Source organism: Sparus aurata, chromosome 3 (assembly GCF_900880675.1).
Source record: "Sparus aurata chromosome 3, fSpaAur1.1, whole genome shotgun sequence".
Lineage (NCBI taxonomy): Eukaryota > Metazoa > Chordata > Actinopteri > Spariformes > Sparidae > Sparus > Sparus aurata.
Window position 1 is genome coordinate 4,830,055 of NC_044189.1, and position 17,886 is coordinate 4,847,940.

Below are 17,886 nucleotides of genomic sequence, written 5' to 3' on the forward strand. Positions count from 1 at the left end.
GTTCCTGGAAGGTCCTGGAAAAAACAAAAAGAAAGCCCACAGGTCCTATCTGGTGACAGAGTGCTGTCAAACACACATGACAGGAATGTGCTCGTAGTAAGAGGCCAAAATAGTCTCTGACACACACACACACACACACACACGCGGGCAGGAGTGTGTGTGTGTGCGCTGGCATGCATCAGGGAAAGTGAGGATGAAAAACAGCTTGACGCCACTAATGTGTGATTCCAGTTTCACGAGCTGTTTCCAATTCAGATGATTTCCCCAGTTTCCTCTCCTGCAGCCTTTGTGAGGCAGCAACAGTGTCAAGTGTTTTAAAAGGGCTCCATCTAGTGGACACGTGAGGGAACAGCAGGACAGGCAGGCGGAACCAGAACCAACACGAGGTCCACTCTGGTTAAAGGTGGACGTGTTCAGATGTTTTACTCAAATTCATACTTGAGTTAAAGTGAAGAAACCATGTTTAAATATAACTTTTGTAACTGTGAAAGTTACATGTTGAATAATACTTAAGTACATTTAATATCAGATGCTTTTAGGATTTTACTCAAGTATTAAATTTGGGTTATTTGAGGCAATAAATGTCAAAGTAAAAGTTAAATTAAACACATATTTACATGAATTTATTACATATTCAATGTTTTTCTGATTACTGGAATCTGTGTGTTTAAATCTGATTGTTCATGAAAAATAAATTACTGATAAATTACAGCATGTAATCTGAAAAGTAACAAGTAACTAAGATTATCAAGTACATATAGTGGAGTAAAAAGTACAATACTTGCCTTTGAAATGTAGCTGAGTGGAGGCATGAAGTACAAATATCTTGTATTTAGTTACATTCCATCGTTGTATCTGATATTCACTTTTAAATTCTAATGGATTTGAAGTGCAAAGTAATAGAAAATAGAAATACTCAAAGTTGTACTTGAGTAAATGTACTTAGTTACTTTCTCCTGTCATCAGTATTAGGTGGGTTGTGGTGTAAAGTTAGAAAAGGGACAAAAAGTCATACTTGAGTAAAAGTAAAGATACTGTGTTTAAATATGACTTTTCTAACAGTGAAAGTTACATGTTGAATGATACTTAAGTACATTTAATATCAGATACTTTCAGAATTTTACTCAAGTATTAATATTTGGGTATTCTGGAGGCAATAAATGTCAAAGTAAAACCTAAATCAAACATATATTTACATGTATTTATACACTGTATACTCAAGATATTCAAAATGTTTGTGATTATTGGAATCCGTGTTTTTAAATCTGATTGTTGATAGAATAGTAATCTGAAAAGTAACTAGTAACTAAAGTTTTCAAGTTAATGTAGTGGAGTAAAAAGTACAATATTTGCATCCAAATGCGGTTGAGTGGAATTATAATATAACATTTAAAATACTCTAATATAAATATGCTAAAATTGATGAACTTGAGTAAATGTACTTAGTTACATTCCATCACTGCTCTTACTGAAGGAACAGTAATAATATTACACTCTGGAAATATGAGTAAAAGTCCTGCATTTAAAACTTACTAAAGTAAAATTATGTGAGTAGAAGTGTAAAGTAATATAACATGGAAATACTCATAATAATGTACTTAGTTACATTCCGTAACTGCTTTAACTTAAGTAAAGTATCAATACTACACTGTGAAAGTACTCCACTATAAGTAAAGCTCTGTGTTTGAAACCTTACTGGAGTAAAAGTACGGAAGTAGAAACATAAAATAGGATACCTCACAATTTTACTTGAGTACTGTGCTTGAGTAAATGTACTTAGTTACATTCCATCACTGCTTTAACTGAAGGAACAGTAATAATATTACACTGTGGAAAATATGAGTAAAAGTCCTGCATTCAAAAACCTGACTGAAGTAAAAGTATGTGAGTAGAAGTATAAAGTAACATAACATGGAAATACTCATCAAAATGTAATTAGTTACATTCCATAACTGCTTTAAATTAAGTAAAAGTAGCAATATTACACTGTGAAAGTACTCCACTACTAGTAAAGTCCTGCATTTAAACCTATAGGAGTAGAAGTGCAGAAGGAAAAGTATACAGTGACATAAAATAGGATACCTCACAATTTTACTTGAGTAAATGTACTTAGTTACATTCCATCACTGCTTTAACTGAAGGAACAGTAATAATATTACACTGTGGAAATATGAGTAAAAGTCCTGCATTTAAACCTGACTGAAGTAAAAGTAAAAGTAGTACATAACATGGAGATACTCATAAAAATGTACTCAGTTACATTCCATAACTGTTTTAAATTAAGTAAAAGTAGCAATACTACACTGTGAAAGTACTCCACTACTAGTAAAATCCTGTATTTGAAACCTTAATAGAGTAAAAGTATGGAAGGAGAATTATAAAATAGGATACCTCACAATTTTACTTGAGTAAATGTACTTAGTTACATTCCATCGCTGCTCTTACTGAAGGAACAGTAATAATATTACACTGTGGAAATATGAGTAAAAGTCCTGCATTTAAAACCTGACTGGAGAAAAAGTATACAGTAACATAAAATAGGATACCTCACATTTTCACCTGAGTACTGTACTTGAGTAAATGTACTTAGTTACATTCCATCAGTCCTCTTCTTCTCTTCTCCTGTATGATGTCTGTTCACGTGTGGGAGCACGAGACTGGAGTTGGGTCGGGGGGGCAGCTGCTGAGTGCTGCAGCCTCTCACAGCTCACCTGACCCTCCTGCTCCAGGTGCACCACACCTGACCTCCCGCCAGCCATGTGGGAGGCTCTTTGTGTTGTGTCTCTTTGTGTTGTGTGTGTGTTTGTGTGTGTGTGTGTGTGTGTGTCTCTTTGTGTTATGTTGAATTGTGTTGAGTTGTGATGAGTTCTGTTGAGTTGTGTGTGTGTGTGTGTGTGTGTGTCTTTGTGTTGTATGTGTGTGTCTTTGTGTTGTGTTGAGATGTGTTGTGTGTGTGTGTGTGTGTGTGTCTTTGTGTTGAGTTGTGTTGAGTTGTGTTGTGTGTGTGTGTGTGGGGGCAGAGAGAGGACCCACTTCACGGCTCCTGTAGGCGGAGATGAAAATATACACAGTGGATTAATTATGATAAACGAGCTCTGAGGGGACGGAGGTGTGTTTTACAGCAGGAGAGACGACAGTCGAGGCCTCATCTGAGCCGTTTCCACAGGTGGAAAGTAACTAAGTAAATCTACTCAAGTACTAAGTATAAGTTTGAGTTGGATATTTCCACGTTATGCTGCTTTATACTTCCACTTTACCACATTTTGAAAGGGAATATTGAACTTTATTGGTCATTTCTCTTCAGCGAGGTTTTAAATGCAGGACTTTACTTGTAATGGAGTATTTTTTACAGTGTAGTACTGTTACAATTTCGAGGTATTGTACTTTACACTTCTACTCACATACTTTTATTTCAGTCAGGTTTTTGAATGCAGGACTTTTACTCATATTTCCACAGTGTAATATTCTTACTGTTCCTTCAGTAACTAAGTACATTTACTCAAGCACAGTACTCAAGTAAAATGTTGAGGTATCCAATTTTATGTTACTTCATAATTCTGCTTCTGTACTTTTACTTCACTGAGGTTTTGAATGCAGGATTTTACTTGTAATGGAGTACTTTCACTGTGTAGTGTTGATACATTTACTCCAGTTAAAGTAGTTTATGGAATGTAACTTAGTAAATGTTTGAGTATTTCCTACTTATGTTACTCTATACTTCTACTTACATACTTGTACTCCAGTCAGGTTTTAAATGCAGGACTTTTACGCATATTTTTACAGTGTAATATTTCTTTTCCTTCAGTAAAAGCAGCGATGGAATGTAACTAAGTATATTTACTAAAGCACAGTACTCAAGTAAAACTGTGAGGTATCCTTCTTTATGTTACTTCATAATTCTACTCCTGTACTTTTACTTCATTAAGGTTTTGAATGCAGGACTTCACTTGTAGTGGAGTACTTTCACAGTGTAATATTGATTACGGAATGTAACTAAGTACATTTTTATAAGTATTTCCCAGTCATGTTAGTTTATACTTCTACTTACATACTTTTACTTCAGTCAGGTTTAAAATGCAGGACTTTTACTCATATTTTTTCAGTAAATAACAGTTTTCCTTCAGTAAAAGCAGTGATGGAATGTAACTAAGTACATTTACTCAAGCACAGTACTCAAGTAAAGTTGTGAGGGTTCTTGTACGTGCACTTCTGTATGTCCACTTTCTGCTACTGTATATTTCTACTCCACTACATATTGGAGGCGAATACTTTACTTTTTACTCCACTACATTTATTTGATGGCTTTAGTTACTAGTTACATTGCAGATTGCTGCATCAGAGTCAAAGCAGAGCATCTTTAAATTAATTTATTTTTCAATTTTGTGAGTCAATAATTAGAAAAAAGCTGGATATCTGATGCGATAACAAAGTGTTTCTTGGAGAGAATAGCTGTTGAGTTTAATCAGAAAGTAGGTTGTTAAAGTTTTAAACACCATAAATTAAATCCAGCTCACCTTCATTGTTTTGGTTTCAGTTGGCAGAAACTTGAGAAGCGGATATCATGAATGAAAACCGCAGCCGTCTTACAAACCCCGAAAGGGAAGTTGGCATGTTTTTCTTGTGGTTTGGTTTAACCGACGGTCTTTGAACTCACCGCTGTGGTTAACCTCCAGATTAAAACAAGGAGGATGTTGAGCTTTTTTTGTTTTTTACTTTCTAATGTCAAGAGAAAGTCCACGAGTTCGATTCAAAACTGAAACTGATAATATCTCAACAGTCCTTTCAGTGGTTAAGTCTCACTTATGCTGGATAAAATTCATTTAAGCGTGCCGTGTTTTCCAAATAATCCTCTTTTTTTTGGAGGCTGCAGAGTGAATTATAAAAACAAAAACACACCAGCTACGACCAAAACTGTCCAGCTGCAGACATACAATTATTAAAGTACTACAAGTTTGTGTTTGGACATTAAATATAGGTCAAAAAAAGAATTTGCAAATCTTTGCTTTCTGTTTTTATTTACAACATTCAACATTTTAGAGAATTAGGAGTTGTAGATGTTTTTGCTTTTTCCTGGCACCTGAAAACCAAGAAAATAAAAACCTCAGTGTTTTTATTAGCTACATTTCATACTTTAAAGTACAAACACAATTATTTCTCAGTGTGGAAGTTCATCAGCGATTTCACATAAACCGACAAGTGGACGTAACGTTTCAGATTTTTTTTTTTTTATTGATTTGAGGGTTTTCAACAACTCACTTTTTAGGCAAAGAAAAGGATAGTAATTTAGTAATAATATTACATGTTTTTAGTTTTACAGGAAAAAAAAAAAAAAAAGAAAAAACACGTCTGGACAGAACCTAAGTAATGAACTATGTGTACACGCTTTTGTTACAAAAATTGGGGCATAACTGTGGCTTTTAGGGAGCGGGGTAAAGAGGTACAGGAAGGGGAAAAAAATATCACATCGATACATATACTCACCCCGCTGTTTTACAAAGATAGTCCCCGACTCGATATCCCTCCCACCCGTACAATACCAACAATGATAAAAGAAATGATACTTGGAGTAAAAAACAGCAAATAATCAATATATAATAAAATATAATACCAATTGTACAGTACACTCCGGTTATTTGTTGTCCTTTTCAAATCCTGAACACATTAACAGTTTGAGTCGTGTCTTCTCTCTCCGTCCACGCCTCTTTTAACAATGACAAAAAGTAGTGTACATTAAAAACAAGGTCAACAACACTTTTCTGTTTTGTCCTAACTCCTTTTTTTCTCCTCCTTCAGTCACTTCAGCACATCAACTAGTATTGCCTTTCTGTGACAGAGAGACCCTTTGAACAATTTAACGAGGATTTTTCTTTTTTCTTTAAAAGATTAATTTATCTTGAGGGCAGATCTCTTTTATAAAAAGGTGAGAGATTCTCCACTGTGGGGGGGGGAACAAATAAACACATACAGAGCAAGAGACACGGACTATACTGTTTAACTGTGAATAATGTGAAAACAATTTGAAAAAATAAATTGGTACTAAAAGGTACCTCACTTCTACAATAGGCATCCAATCCATATTTATGCGCAAACACTGCTAAAGGGAAGATTAAAAATAAAAAACGGATGATGGAGAGGACGCTGGATTAATGTATTTGTCAAACAGGTGCTACTAAAATCATCACGTGGTCTAAATTCCTCCACCTGAGGCGAAGGGAGGGGGGGCAGATATTTGGGGTGGTTCTGATTTTGGGCCTTTTGAAGTCCACGTTAATTTAACAACCACCTCTGCTGTAGTACGTTAGGACTGGGAGGCGTGTGGGGATATTACAGTAGTTACACTAACCCTCCCCATCCTCCCGTCTGGTCTGTTAAAAACTTGCTAGCTCTTGCTTGCTTCTTGGATTATTTAAAAAAAATAAACATAAAAACATTCTAGTCTAGAAAACTGTTTTTTTATTTTGTTTTTTTTACTGACTGTACTCAGTCAGAACAGTTGATCTCTCAGGCTGGACCAATACTGGGACCGATAGCTGAACTGGTGAACGGTCACTATCCGACTGGTCGCGTGGCAGTTTCATCAGTTCCCAGGCGCCGCCCCCGCTGCCAATGACGGGCCCCCGGCAGCAGAACTTGTGGCGGGCCAGAAGCACCGGGTTCCAGAAGCGGTGTCGGCATTTGCGGCACTGGAATGCAGCTTGTTTTAGATGCCGGCCCCTGTGTTTCAAGGCTTTGTGTAATGAGCTGGTGCGTCTCCCACACACCTGGCACCGCAGACGGGCGTGGCGGCCTGAGTTCCTTGGCGGGTGCCTGGTGGCGTAGTGGACCAGCAGAGAACCCTGCTTGGCGTATGTGGTGCTGGGGCAGATGGGGCAGGGGAATCGCTTGATGGGGATGTCCATCGAGGTGAGCCCGGTGACTTTGACCGCACCACCAGACCACGACTTCACCTTCATCACGCCGCTCTTGGCCCTCAGCTGGGCCAGCATCTTTTTTTTGTTGAGCTGTGCTTGCAGTTTGCCTCTCCTCTTCCTCAGCATCAGCAGCTTCCTGCGGGTGTCTTTACTCAGGGGGACGCCCACCAGTTTTCCGTCTCTCATGATGCTGTGGATCACCACCCGCCTTTTTTTTTTTCGGTGCTTTCTTGTTTGCCCATGCCTTTTTTGGAAGTTTTTTGAGCGGTACTGAAAAGGGTGTTGCAGCTGCTGGTGTTGCTGCTGCTGCTGTGGTGGTGGTGGTGGTTGTTGTTGCTGAGGTGGTTGTGGCTGTTGTTGCTGCCCAGAGGCCCCTTGATGCATGTGGGATGACCCTGCATAGTTTGGACCTGATCCAGAATCATAGAAGAGCGGCGAGTATCCGGTGGGTTGGGACTGGTTGACGCGCTGGCCGTTTCGGTCGAGGCCATGCTGAGACAACTTGTGGCGTACTAGGCTATTGGAGTAGGCGAAGGCTTTGCCGCAGACTTCACAACGAAAGGACTTTTCCAGTCCGACTCCGCCACCATGGACAGTCTGTTGATGTGCCGTCAGGTGGAAGTAGTGACGGAAGGACTTCCAGCACACGGTGCAGGTATAAAGCCTCTGAGAGGGGGTGCCATGTGTTGGAGACTTCTCTCCTTGGGAGCAGGATGAGAAGTAGTCAGAGGTCCCCGAGCTGGCGACCTGACTGATGGCAGCAGCAGCAGCAGCACCTTTGACTCTCCTCCCCTGGTTGTCGATCTCTCCTCTTCTATGCAGCTTCCCGTGTCTCACCAGACTCTGTGCATAGGCGAACATCTTCCCACACAGGTTGCATTTGTAGTTTTTTTGTCCAGAGTGCACGGTGAGGTGCTTGGTGAGGTGGAAAGGCTCACGGAACATTTTGCCACAAACGTCACAGGCGTGGGGCTTCTCCCCTGTGTGGACGCGGTTGTGGCGCCGGAGGGTCTCTGCCCTCCTGAAGCGTTTGCCACAGATCTGACAGCAGTACGGTCGTTCTGAGCCGTCGCCCGGCGGAGCGGGGCTCCTTCTTCTTCTGACGATGCTGCTTGGGTCCCTTTTCTCTCTGGGCTTCCTCGGCCTCCTGGGCTTCGTGTGGGGCTGACTGGGGTGGGTTAAAGGCATGGTGGAACCGTTGAGGCCCGATGTTGATGACGGTCCACCCATGTTAAACCCCAACCCCCCCAGCAGGCCTCCGATGATATCCCTCCTCTCTCCTTCCCGGTTTTCTGTGTTTATATCACAGGAGGCTGCGGCTGCAGCAGCGATGGCCGACATCGCACTGCTGGTGACCTCATCCTCCGAATCATCCAATAGGGAGGAGAGGGGGAGGTGGGGCTGTTGTTGCGGTGGTGGGTGGTGGTGGTGGTGTTGCTGGCTCTGAGGATGGGGGTGCAGAGTTGGGGCTAAAGGGGCCTTGCGTAGAGTTTGGTTGTTCATGTCACTGGCTAGCGTACTGTCTGAGGGGTACAGAGACGATTGTGATTGTGATCGTCTGTAGTCGTCAACCACGCTGTTGTAGGACGACTGGTTCTGGTAGCGGTTTCTAGAATAATCTGTTGCATACTTGTCATTTGCCATTGGTGCAGCATCATTTGAAATTCCTACCCTGTCTCCACTGCTTCCCATTTTACTGCTGCTGGGGTTAGATGAGGCACTTCTTCCAGTGCCAGTCCGGTTTTTCGAACTCCGAGGAGGTTTGCCGCAGGCACCCGAAGCAGCATGATTGAGGAGAGAGGTGCTCTCGCGGAAGCAACGCCCGCAGGCCGGGCATCGAAAAGGCTTCTCGTCGTGAATCTTCTCGTGTCTCGTAAGTGACTCTCGACGGTTGAAGGACTTTTGGCAGATGTTGCAGACAAAAGGCCGGTTTTCTGAGTGGGTGACACTGTGTTGGATGAGGTGACCCCTCTTTTTGAATCTTTTCCCACACTCACCACAGCAGAATATCCTCTCTGGGCTGGGGGAGTTACAGTCCGACTTCCTGCTTTGGCTTTCTGGTGTCAGGCCGTGGCTGCGGAGATGCCTTCGAAGGCTGGAGAGGTGGGTGAAGGTTTTACCACATTCACCACAGTGGTAAAGAGGTTCTGGTTCGGGCTGGCCAGATGAACTATTACTGTGGCTTTCTCGGGATTTGGACAACTGTTGGCTACCGTTGGCTACAAGCACAGAGGTGGAGTTGGAGGAAGGAGGGGCAGACGAAGAGGAGGAAACAGTGGAGGATGACTGCGATGATGATGAGAGGAGAGAAGAATGCTGTGGCTCACTTCCGATGCCACTTATCCCAGATCCTCCTCCCACGAGGCCTGACGAGGAGCTTTGACTGTGCCCACTCGAGCTGCTGTTGTGGCAGTTACTAACACTGCTGCTGCTGTGGCTACTACTGTCCGCTTTCCTCTGCGGCAGGTAGCCCGCCATCGCTTTTTTCCTTCTGCTCCCTCCACCTGACGTAGATGTAGACGAGCTGTCTCCCGCCTTTGCATCTTCTTTAGAGAGCGACAGGTGCAGGGGCAGGGGGAGGGGAAGGCCGGCCTCTTGCTGCATTAGTGATGCTATTTGGTTAGAGGAAAGGACTGGAATGCCTTGGAAATCAAAGCCACCCAGTGGGGCAGGCTGGGGGGCCGGGTGGAGAGGGTGCGGGTGGTGAGTGTGGCTGTGTGGATGAGATAAGGCATGAGGAGTCAGCTGTTGTTGTTGCTGCTGAGGTTGTGGAGCTGAGTGGCTGTGGCTGTGGGAGGAGTGGAGGGCTGGGGGAGGGGCTAGCGCCGAGTTTGAATCCGTGGCTCCTTGGCTCAGACCCAAACCCAAGTGGTTGTGAGTGCCTTGCTGGACGAGGAACTGTTCCAGGCTGCTGTTGGTGGGGACGCCGGACAGGAAGTACTGGTTAGCCGCAAGCATGCAGCTGAACTGCTGGTGGAGGCTGCGGGGGTCAGACTGGCCGACTAAGGGGACTGCAGTGCTGCCAGAGGGGTTGTTGGAGGCTGAAGACGTGGAAGGAGAGGGTGAGGAAGTGGGGGGACCGGGGGAAGGCTGGGGGACAGAGAGACCTGGATGCAGCGGGGGAGGCGGAGGCGCAGGTGTGACGACTCCTCCGATGACCCCAGCGCTTCCCCCGCTGCTGCTCCCACCAAAGTCAAAACGTCCCATCCCGGAGTGGAGCTGCTCCTGGGCCAGCGCTGCCTCGGCCGGGTGAAAAGGCCGCAGGAACTGGGGGTACCCCGACGAGCTGCCACTCCCGCTGCTGCTACTGCTGCTCATCTTACTGGACTTTCTGGAGCTGTGGGACGAAGAGGACGACTGGCTCTGGTGGGAGATGGGCGGGGGAGGGGCGCTCATTTTGGCGAATAATGAGGAGGAGTCAGCGAAGGCATTACTCCGAGAACTCTGGAGGGATCCCAGTCCGAGGCCGGACAGGAGGCTTCCAGAGGTGTCAGCGGAGGGCTGGTGCTGCTGTTGGAGCTGCTGCTGATGCTGCAGCTGGACCTGCTGCTGGTGGCTCAGTTGTCGTTCCAATCCAAGCCCTTTGAACTGGTGGGCTTGGTGTCCACTTAGCATTTCTAGAATGTCCATCGGGTACTTGCTGAACTGAAACATCTTCAGATATAGCAAGGTGCCGCGAAGCCACGTACACAAAGTCTTTTACTGCTGAGAACAGCAGTCGACCCTTGTCAACGTGACAAGGTGTGATTTTCAGAGGTAGTCCAGGTGTGACTCCCTCAAACTTCCAACAAGCCACTTTTAATCCACCGGAAGCCGATGCTTGTTTTTGTCACATAAATGATTCACTAAAGCGTTTACTCTTCATTCGAGAGAGAAGCCTTCAAGTGCTTCTGTGGGACGTTACAAAAAAAGGTCATAAATAGGCAATAAACTAAACTATACTAAAAAAAACAGTCTGTAGTGTTTCTTTCAAGTGTTCCATAACCGTGTGCTGATTTCCGAAATAAGGTCAGCGAGTCCCATGAAGTGGAGTGTGTCCGTTACATCAGTGGAGGATGAACCACCGCTTCACTGCCCGTCTGTCCCTTCATGGAGTTTCTTCGGACAGCCTGAAAAATGAGAAGCAGAAAAAGACAACAGTGTTAGTGATTCAGCGACTTGATACGGAGAAGATAAACTAAACAGTTTTGGCACGGAGAGCTCAACAACACTGAGCTGCTTTTCTTGCCCTCGGTGCCTCAAAACCAGGATGCTTCACGTCTCAGAGGAGAAGCCTCCTGAATAAACAACTCCAATGATTCAGCTGAATGTAACGGTTCAGTTTCAGTAAGACAAAATGTGCCACCGATTTCACTCTTTACACTGAAAACCCACTGTTACAGGTGTTGCACAGGTTTGTATTTTCTTTCACAAACTTTACATCTGATTGTTTGTTTAGGCAGGTAAAAAAACAACAGCTGCTGTAAGCGTATAGGGACTTTTTAAAAGTGTTTTCTTACGTTTTTTCTTTAATCTTCTTTGTTGGCAAACTGTTCCAGGCTGTATTTTACTTTTGCATAGTTTTTTTTTTGTTGCTTTAATGTATTATTACAACTGCACAGTGACTGGCTCCCTTTAAACATCATCCACTGTGCAATTTTGTCCGTCACCGGGCCTGAAATCTCCCGGGAAAATTAAGACTGACAGATGAAAGATGCGTCTAATTCAGATTATTATTAATTAAGACTTTTTTAAACAAGTTTTAATGTCTTCTGGATGTGGTCTGATGAGCTATATGATCTACCTCACTCTGCTGTCCCTGTGAGAATAAGAACAGAAAGGCAAACTTGTATCCCAAAAACATTAAAACGTTTAAAAAACCTGCATAAATAGACTTTAAATGTGTGTTTGTGTCACTGTTTTAATCACATAAATGTTTAGTTGTAATCAAGAAAAATCAACATGAACAACAAAAAGAAGATTTTCATATGCTGACATTTACTGGTTTCCATTTATGAAACTGACATTTTTGAGCAACACACAAAACAACCAGTTATTGAAACAGGTTTGTGATTTATTACTTCATATTGTGGCGATTCAGCTAATACAGTTCAACAGTAGTGGAGCCTGGAGAGGGAAAAGAAAAGAGAGCGGTGGCTCAAAATGCCACACGACTCCTGTCCAGCTCCTGCAGGATAACATGGCTGCCCGTCGGCTCAAACACACACACACTCTCACACACTCACACACACACACACACACACACACTCACTCACACACACAGCTAAATGCCAGATCAGAAAAGGTGGTCTGGTGGACAGTCTCTTTGTGTGTGTGAGAGGGAAAACGTGCTGCTGAGTGTCGACATTCAGGCTCAGTTAATCCCTTCTGTCAAATATTCAATCTGATTGGCATTTTCCATTAACTTCACTGATTACGTTCCTGCTCCGCGTCTCAATCTCAACCAAGGTTTTTATAAACAATTAGGGGGGAGAAAATGTATTCATACAAATGTGGGTCACCACACGAAGCCGTGGCTGGATACCGTTAGCCCATCGAGGAATGCAGCACTACGCTATTAATATAGATTGTGCTGTGTGTTGTGTCATTTCTAGAGTCTGATATAACTCAGTCATGAATCATTGGACGTGTAGAGCGTTTACAACTGATTCACCCAACAACCCTTTCTGTCAAACAGTCTTTGGCAAAAATGTATTATTCTTGAGAGTTAATCTGACATTTATCTGATTACATGATACTTTTATGATAACTTACTGTAGGAAATAACCTGCCCTTTTCTTCTGGCATAAAAGCCCTGAACAGAAATCAGACTTATGTTCCTGCGTGTCCGTCTAGCCTGGGTGACACGTCTTTTTAATAAACTGGGGTTAATTCTGCTCTCCACTCTGACCTTCCTGTGGCTTCTTTCCAGACCGCTCGACATGAGCGACTATCCCCCTCGAGACAGAAACCAGAGAAGCCAAACATCCTCATATGTGCTGTCACATCTGCGTGCAGTCTGAAGCTCAGCAGAGCAACAGCATCAGGGACGACGTAGACTCATCCTGTATCTAAGAAATCCTCAAAATACAGCAGTAATAAAACTGACAGCAACCAAAACTAAATGTGGCTTTCCTTCTGAAACACACTGAAAACTGCTGATACTTAAAACTCTGCGTGTCTGTTTGTATCCATGGAAAAAAAAAAAAGGAGATAACTGTTGGAAGGCCAAACAAACAAACGGCCTTCTATAAGCACATTCAGCACGTATAGACGCCGTTTCCTGAGATAATCCCCGACATCAGATTCTGATCAGGCGGCCGGTTCTGCTGCAGCCGGCCTCAAATTGAAATTGACAAAACAAACATTTGTCAACCGTAACATTTACAACAATCACACTCTCCAAACACAAACCACTAAAAGCAACTACTCAGCACAAAAGCAAATGAATCTAAATTCTGCTCAGTTACCAGTTTGCCTCACTGGGATGAAATCAGCAGAAATCTTTGGAAAACAACACAGACTTTTCCTAACATATAACTAATAAAGAAAAATACAACCATCTAATAAGCTTCGTTTAGTTAGCAGCAGGGTGACATGAGTCAGGCTTGAAGGCTGCTGAGGTAAATATTTACACCTGTTACATTCAGGTGAACGCAAGAAATTAGCTGGCAGGTTATTAAACCAGCATGAGTCGGGACTTAAAGCTGCGTTTACACCACAGGAACTTTCCCAGGGGACCTTTAGAGGAACCGGAGTCTATTAATTTCAAGTGATATCAATGAGTCCCTGCTTGTTGGTTTATTTCCAAGAATCGGCTATTAAATCATTAGATCCTAGAATCACAGGGGTAAACAGATTATTGGGTCTAATATTCAGCATTTTTGATTATCAGTATTGGTTGTTTTTCTGTCAAATTGTTGACAAAATAAACTCATTTATGACGTTGTTACTCTGGCTCTGACGCAGCATCAACAACATCCCACCAAAACAATATCAGATTGGTAACATGTAACAATTAATAGCCTATTAACTGAATAATCTGAACATACAACGTCACTAAATGGAAATTAATTTCAGTTTTCTGTCTCCTTCATTTCTAATAATCAATATGTTGCACTAATCTTATTGGAATAAAAGAAATATTCCAATATATTGATGTAATGAGTATGTTTTAAACCAGGGAGCGACTTCAGTAGTGTTGAAGTGATTTGGTTACCAAAGATTTAATGTACAAAAAAACATGTTGGTTATGTGTAGCTACAAAACAATACAACAAACTTAATTCACCACGTTAAGCAGAAGCATCCTGTTGAGTACAGCAGGAACCAAAAGTCCTGCAAGGAGCGCTCAACAAATACAAGTTGTTTTTTTTATTGCTACTCATGTGATGGACCTAAAATTTGATTGAGGCTTCAATCAGGACAGCAAACATTTTGTAAGAGTCTGTTCCTGAGTAAGTAAGAAGCACAATAACAAGCCAAAATCTGGAGCATCACCATCTGAATGAGCTCCTCTGTTGTGTTTGAATGGCTGATTGTTAAATTGTTCCACAAACAAAATAATTCTGTTGTGGCAGATCTTTTGAGCTCTTCTTACCGAGGCACTGTCAGTTGGTTTAACCTTTAAAACACGAACCCATCTGTGTTTCTTATTACTTTTCTACATGAAGACAACAAGTCCTTTCTTGCATTTTAAACAAAAAACTACTAACTGCTTTGATCAGCAGCTATCAGAGATGCACACATGTTAACAACTACTGAACATCTTCATCAGTAAATCATCTGATGAGTTCTGAGAAATCTTTCCCTGAGAGTTTAAGTTTCCTTCTTATGCAATATTTGGGAAAAAAAAAAGCACAACTCGTCAGCTTGTAGCGTTCCTGAGCGCAGCAGCGTTTCTATTCTCACCCTCGACTCCCGTTTTCAGGTCGCAGGAATCTCACGACTGAAGCAATTACAGGGCTGTCAAGCCGTCATGTGAAATGAGGTATGACATGCTGCTGTTTTCCATCTTCATGAGCACAGGGAGCTCAAACTGGATCACAGTGCAATATTAATATACATTTACTTTATCAGTGTTGTGGTTTTAGAAATGTCCCGTGACTCTAACGGCACTTCAAGCAACCACATGTAGGCTGAGGAGATCTATAGCAGAGTTTTTTTTAAAAGATACTCTACTGTAAGTAGGTTTAAGTGATTCTGATGATATGTCGGGACAATAAATTACATTACCAGCTATTTATCGGTGTCAGTGAAATTAAAGCCAATACAAACAGGAAGATGGATGGATGTCTACCAGAAAGATAAGATTTCACACAACGTATCTTATTAGAGCTGTGGGTTATTAAATCATCCATCATTGCTCAGTACATCACTTTTCTTAACCTCAAGTGTGCATAAACTACATCACAACTGATGAAAATGGCGGACCTGTTGACTGTATCAGATGACACAGGACACAAACTTCACACAGCAAAGGTGGAACAAACCGACAATGAACTGAAGCCGTTACATCCGCCTGTGCTCTCTTCAAATCCACCAGACTGCACTGATAAAAACAGTCATTTTAACATTTAATCGACCTCCTTCTACCTGTCAGAGAGCCGGTCAGAGACCCTCATGGCTCTTTTGGAGCTCAGCAAGCTGCCGCCATATTTCTGCCACCCATGCTTCACCTGTGGCAAGCATAATGTTTAATGTGATAATTCACCTGCGTCGCAAGTTTACATATTGGGGCACGCTGTCACAAATTTGCGTCACTGCCAGCGTGAGTAGTGTTGATGCGACATCTTGTATTTGTGTCATGTCCCCAGTGTGTTCTGGCCTCAAGGAGAGCTGACCGACAAGATGACGGCGGAGGATTTGTTTTTCAAAGTGAAAAAGCAAAAGCACCCATTTAACAGGACTTTGGATTAAAACCAAACACTTATAAAGAACCTATGAACGCTTCTTCTCGTTACGGTAATCCTACAGAATGAATAAATCTACTCCCCAATGCATTTCATAGTCGTGTTGTGTCAAAAATGATTGTTGTTTTACTCTGTAGAAGCGTCGCTAAACTCACCGAACACGCTGCATTTCCAGTGACCAGCCTACTTCATAATAAAAGTCATGTTTCACCACTGAAATGCTTTAAATTTGTATTTATACTCGTATCAACAGTAACTTAATGCAGCATTTTACAGAAAACAAGCATCTTTTCTTGTAAAAAAAGCCCGGTGTGTTCAGTTACACCTGTGTATTAATCAGTTTGACATCCTGCAAATCAGCCAGGAGAAGCAGATAATTAACAGATATCAGTTAAATAAAATCTATATTGTGCATCGTTACATGGCTGCTGACTGTTACATGACAGACTTGTAAGTAAATGGACCAGCTGATGCTCCAACACAAGTGACAAGATGTGTCAGTATCTGTTTTCATTGTTATCTGCAACTTTTATCTTTGGATTCAAATTGTTTCTCCTACTTGAAGATAACTTTTTCCACACTGACACAGACAGACAGACTGTGGTGTAATCAGCTAGTCTGAGTGCTGATTCTGCATCAGTTTGTACAAAACGCATGCAATGACAGCTCAAATACATCATGTGCACCTGGATAAATCTCCTTAAAGATCACTTTGAATGCTTGTAATATGAAACAACTTGGGAGCACAAGTGACAAACTGACGCTCATCAAGCTAACGGGGAGTTTGACAATCTGGAGGTGTGTGATTGCATGTTATGTCTCCATCTTACCGGCTAATCCACAGGTATGGAGCCCCCAGCTGGACCGCAGCTGCGGGGGGGGACACTGTTCGCTTTCTCCGCCGACAACCGGTAACCTCAGGTCGGCAGCCTGAAACAAGATGTACCGACGAGCGAACATGTTAGACGGACAGACATGTCTGTTACCCCTCACTCACTCACTCACTCACCAGCGTCTGCTAGCATCCCTAATCACTCAGCTAGCTAACGTTCACCAACTGCCAAAATGTTGCACTAACGGTCGTAAACTCGCACAATTCGCGGTGGATTTAAACACTGACAGAGAAGAAAAGTGTTTTAAATCAAGTTCAAATGTGTTTCACATCATTTATAACACTGATAACAACAAGTGAAAGGAGATAAAGGGGGTATCCCAGCTGCACACAGGGACGCTAGCGCTGCTAGCAGCTTAGCTGAGCAGTTAGCTTCGCTTTAGCATCGGCAGCTAGCAAATTAGCCAACATACTACTGCTGCGAGCGGCTTTTGTTTTTGTTGTTTTACCTTGTAGCATTCGATGGCCGGCTGCGAAAAAAAGCTCACAAACATGGAAGTAAAAGTGAGAAAACATGGAGCTGGGGATGCGCCGTGAGAGCGGGGTCCCTACTGCCTGTCAGCGGGGCCTTTTTCTTCATCCATGGAAAAACACTGTGAAAGGCCTGGCCGTCCATCGGCCCGGGAGGGCTGCTGCTGCTTTTCACTCGCTAACAAAAACTATTTCCGCTGGCCCGCTCCGACACGTCCATTGTCTGCCGCCTCCGTCCTACAGCTCCAGCAGCCCGCTGCCCGTCTTCACCCGCACGGCGCCTTTGTTTTGTTTCCGTCGTGTTTTCCCTTCTTTTCTCCGCGGCTGGCTGTTTTCCGCCCTTGTCAGTTTTAGGTGTCCCCCCGTGTAGTCGACGGCTCCTCCGATGCTGCTAGCGTTAAAATGGTAGTTTCCTGTCTGCATAATGGTTCCGGGTAGAGCCAGGCACAGGTCGGTCTGTCCGGCCGCGACCACACCGCCGCCGCCGCGCTCACATCCACCTCCGACCCTCCGACCGCAAAATATGCTTTCTATCCGGCATGCTGCTCGTGGATGAATAAACAGTGTGTGTGTGTGTGTGTGCGTGTGCTGTGTGTCTGCGCGTGCGTGTACGTGCGCGCGCGGGCATGCATGTTTGCACACTATTAAAAAAAGATATCAGCGACACTGATACACACACACACACACACTCATTGTCATTAGGCCCCTCAGAGAGAGTGTGT

The 17,886-nt window shown here is 43.1% G+C and overlaps 1 protein-coding gene across 2 annotated transcripts; it reads right to left on the reverse strand.

Annotated features, from left to right (window-relative positions):
• Window positions 1-5,208: 5,208 nt before the first annotated feature.
• On the reverse strand, window positions 5,209-17,765 carry znf865 (zinc finger protein 865). 2 transcript variants are annotated; one of them, XM_030411986.1, is made up of 3 exons: window positions 17,143-17,765; window positions 16,632-16,731; window positions 5,209-11,020 (listed from the first exon to the last, which is right to left on the reverse strand). In XM_030411986.1, exon 3 carries the CDS (start codon window positions 10,563-10,565, stop codon window positions 6,468-6,470), a length of 4,098 nt encoding a protein of 1,365 aa, XP_030267846.1. In that variant the 5' UTR covers window positions 10,566-11,020; window positions 16,632-16,731; window positions 17,143-17,765; the 3' UTR covers window positions 5,209-6,467. The 2 variants fall into 2 exon arrangements, with proteins under 2 accessions (XP_030267846.1, XP_030267847.1); XM_030411987.1 differs by lacking the exon at window positions 16,632-16,731.
• Between the last annotated feature and the right edge of the window lie 121 nt (window positions 17,766-17,886).

What these genes read in the sequence shown, in the direction of transcription:
- znf865 (XM_030411987.1), bottom strand. Translation starts at nt 10,565, where the DNA reads ATGTTTCAGTTCAGCAAGTACCCGATGGACATTCTAGAAATGCTAAGT.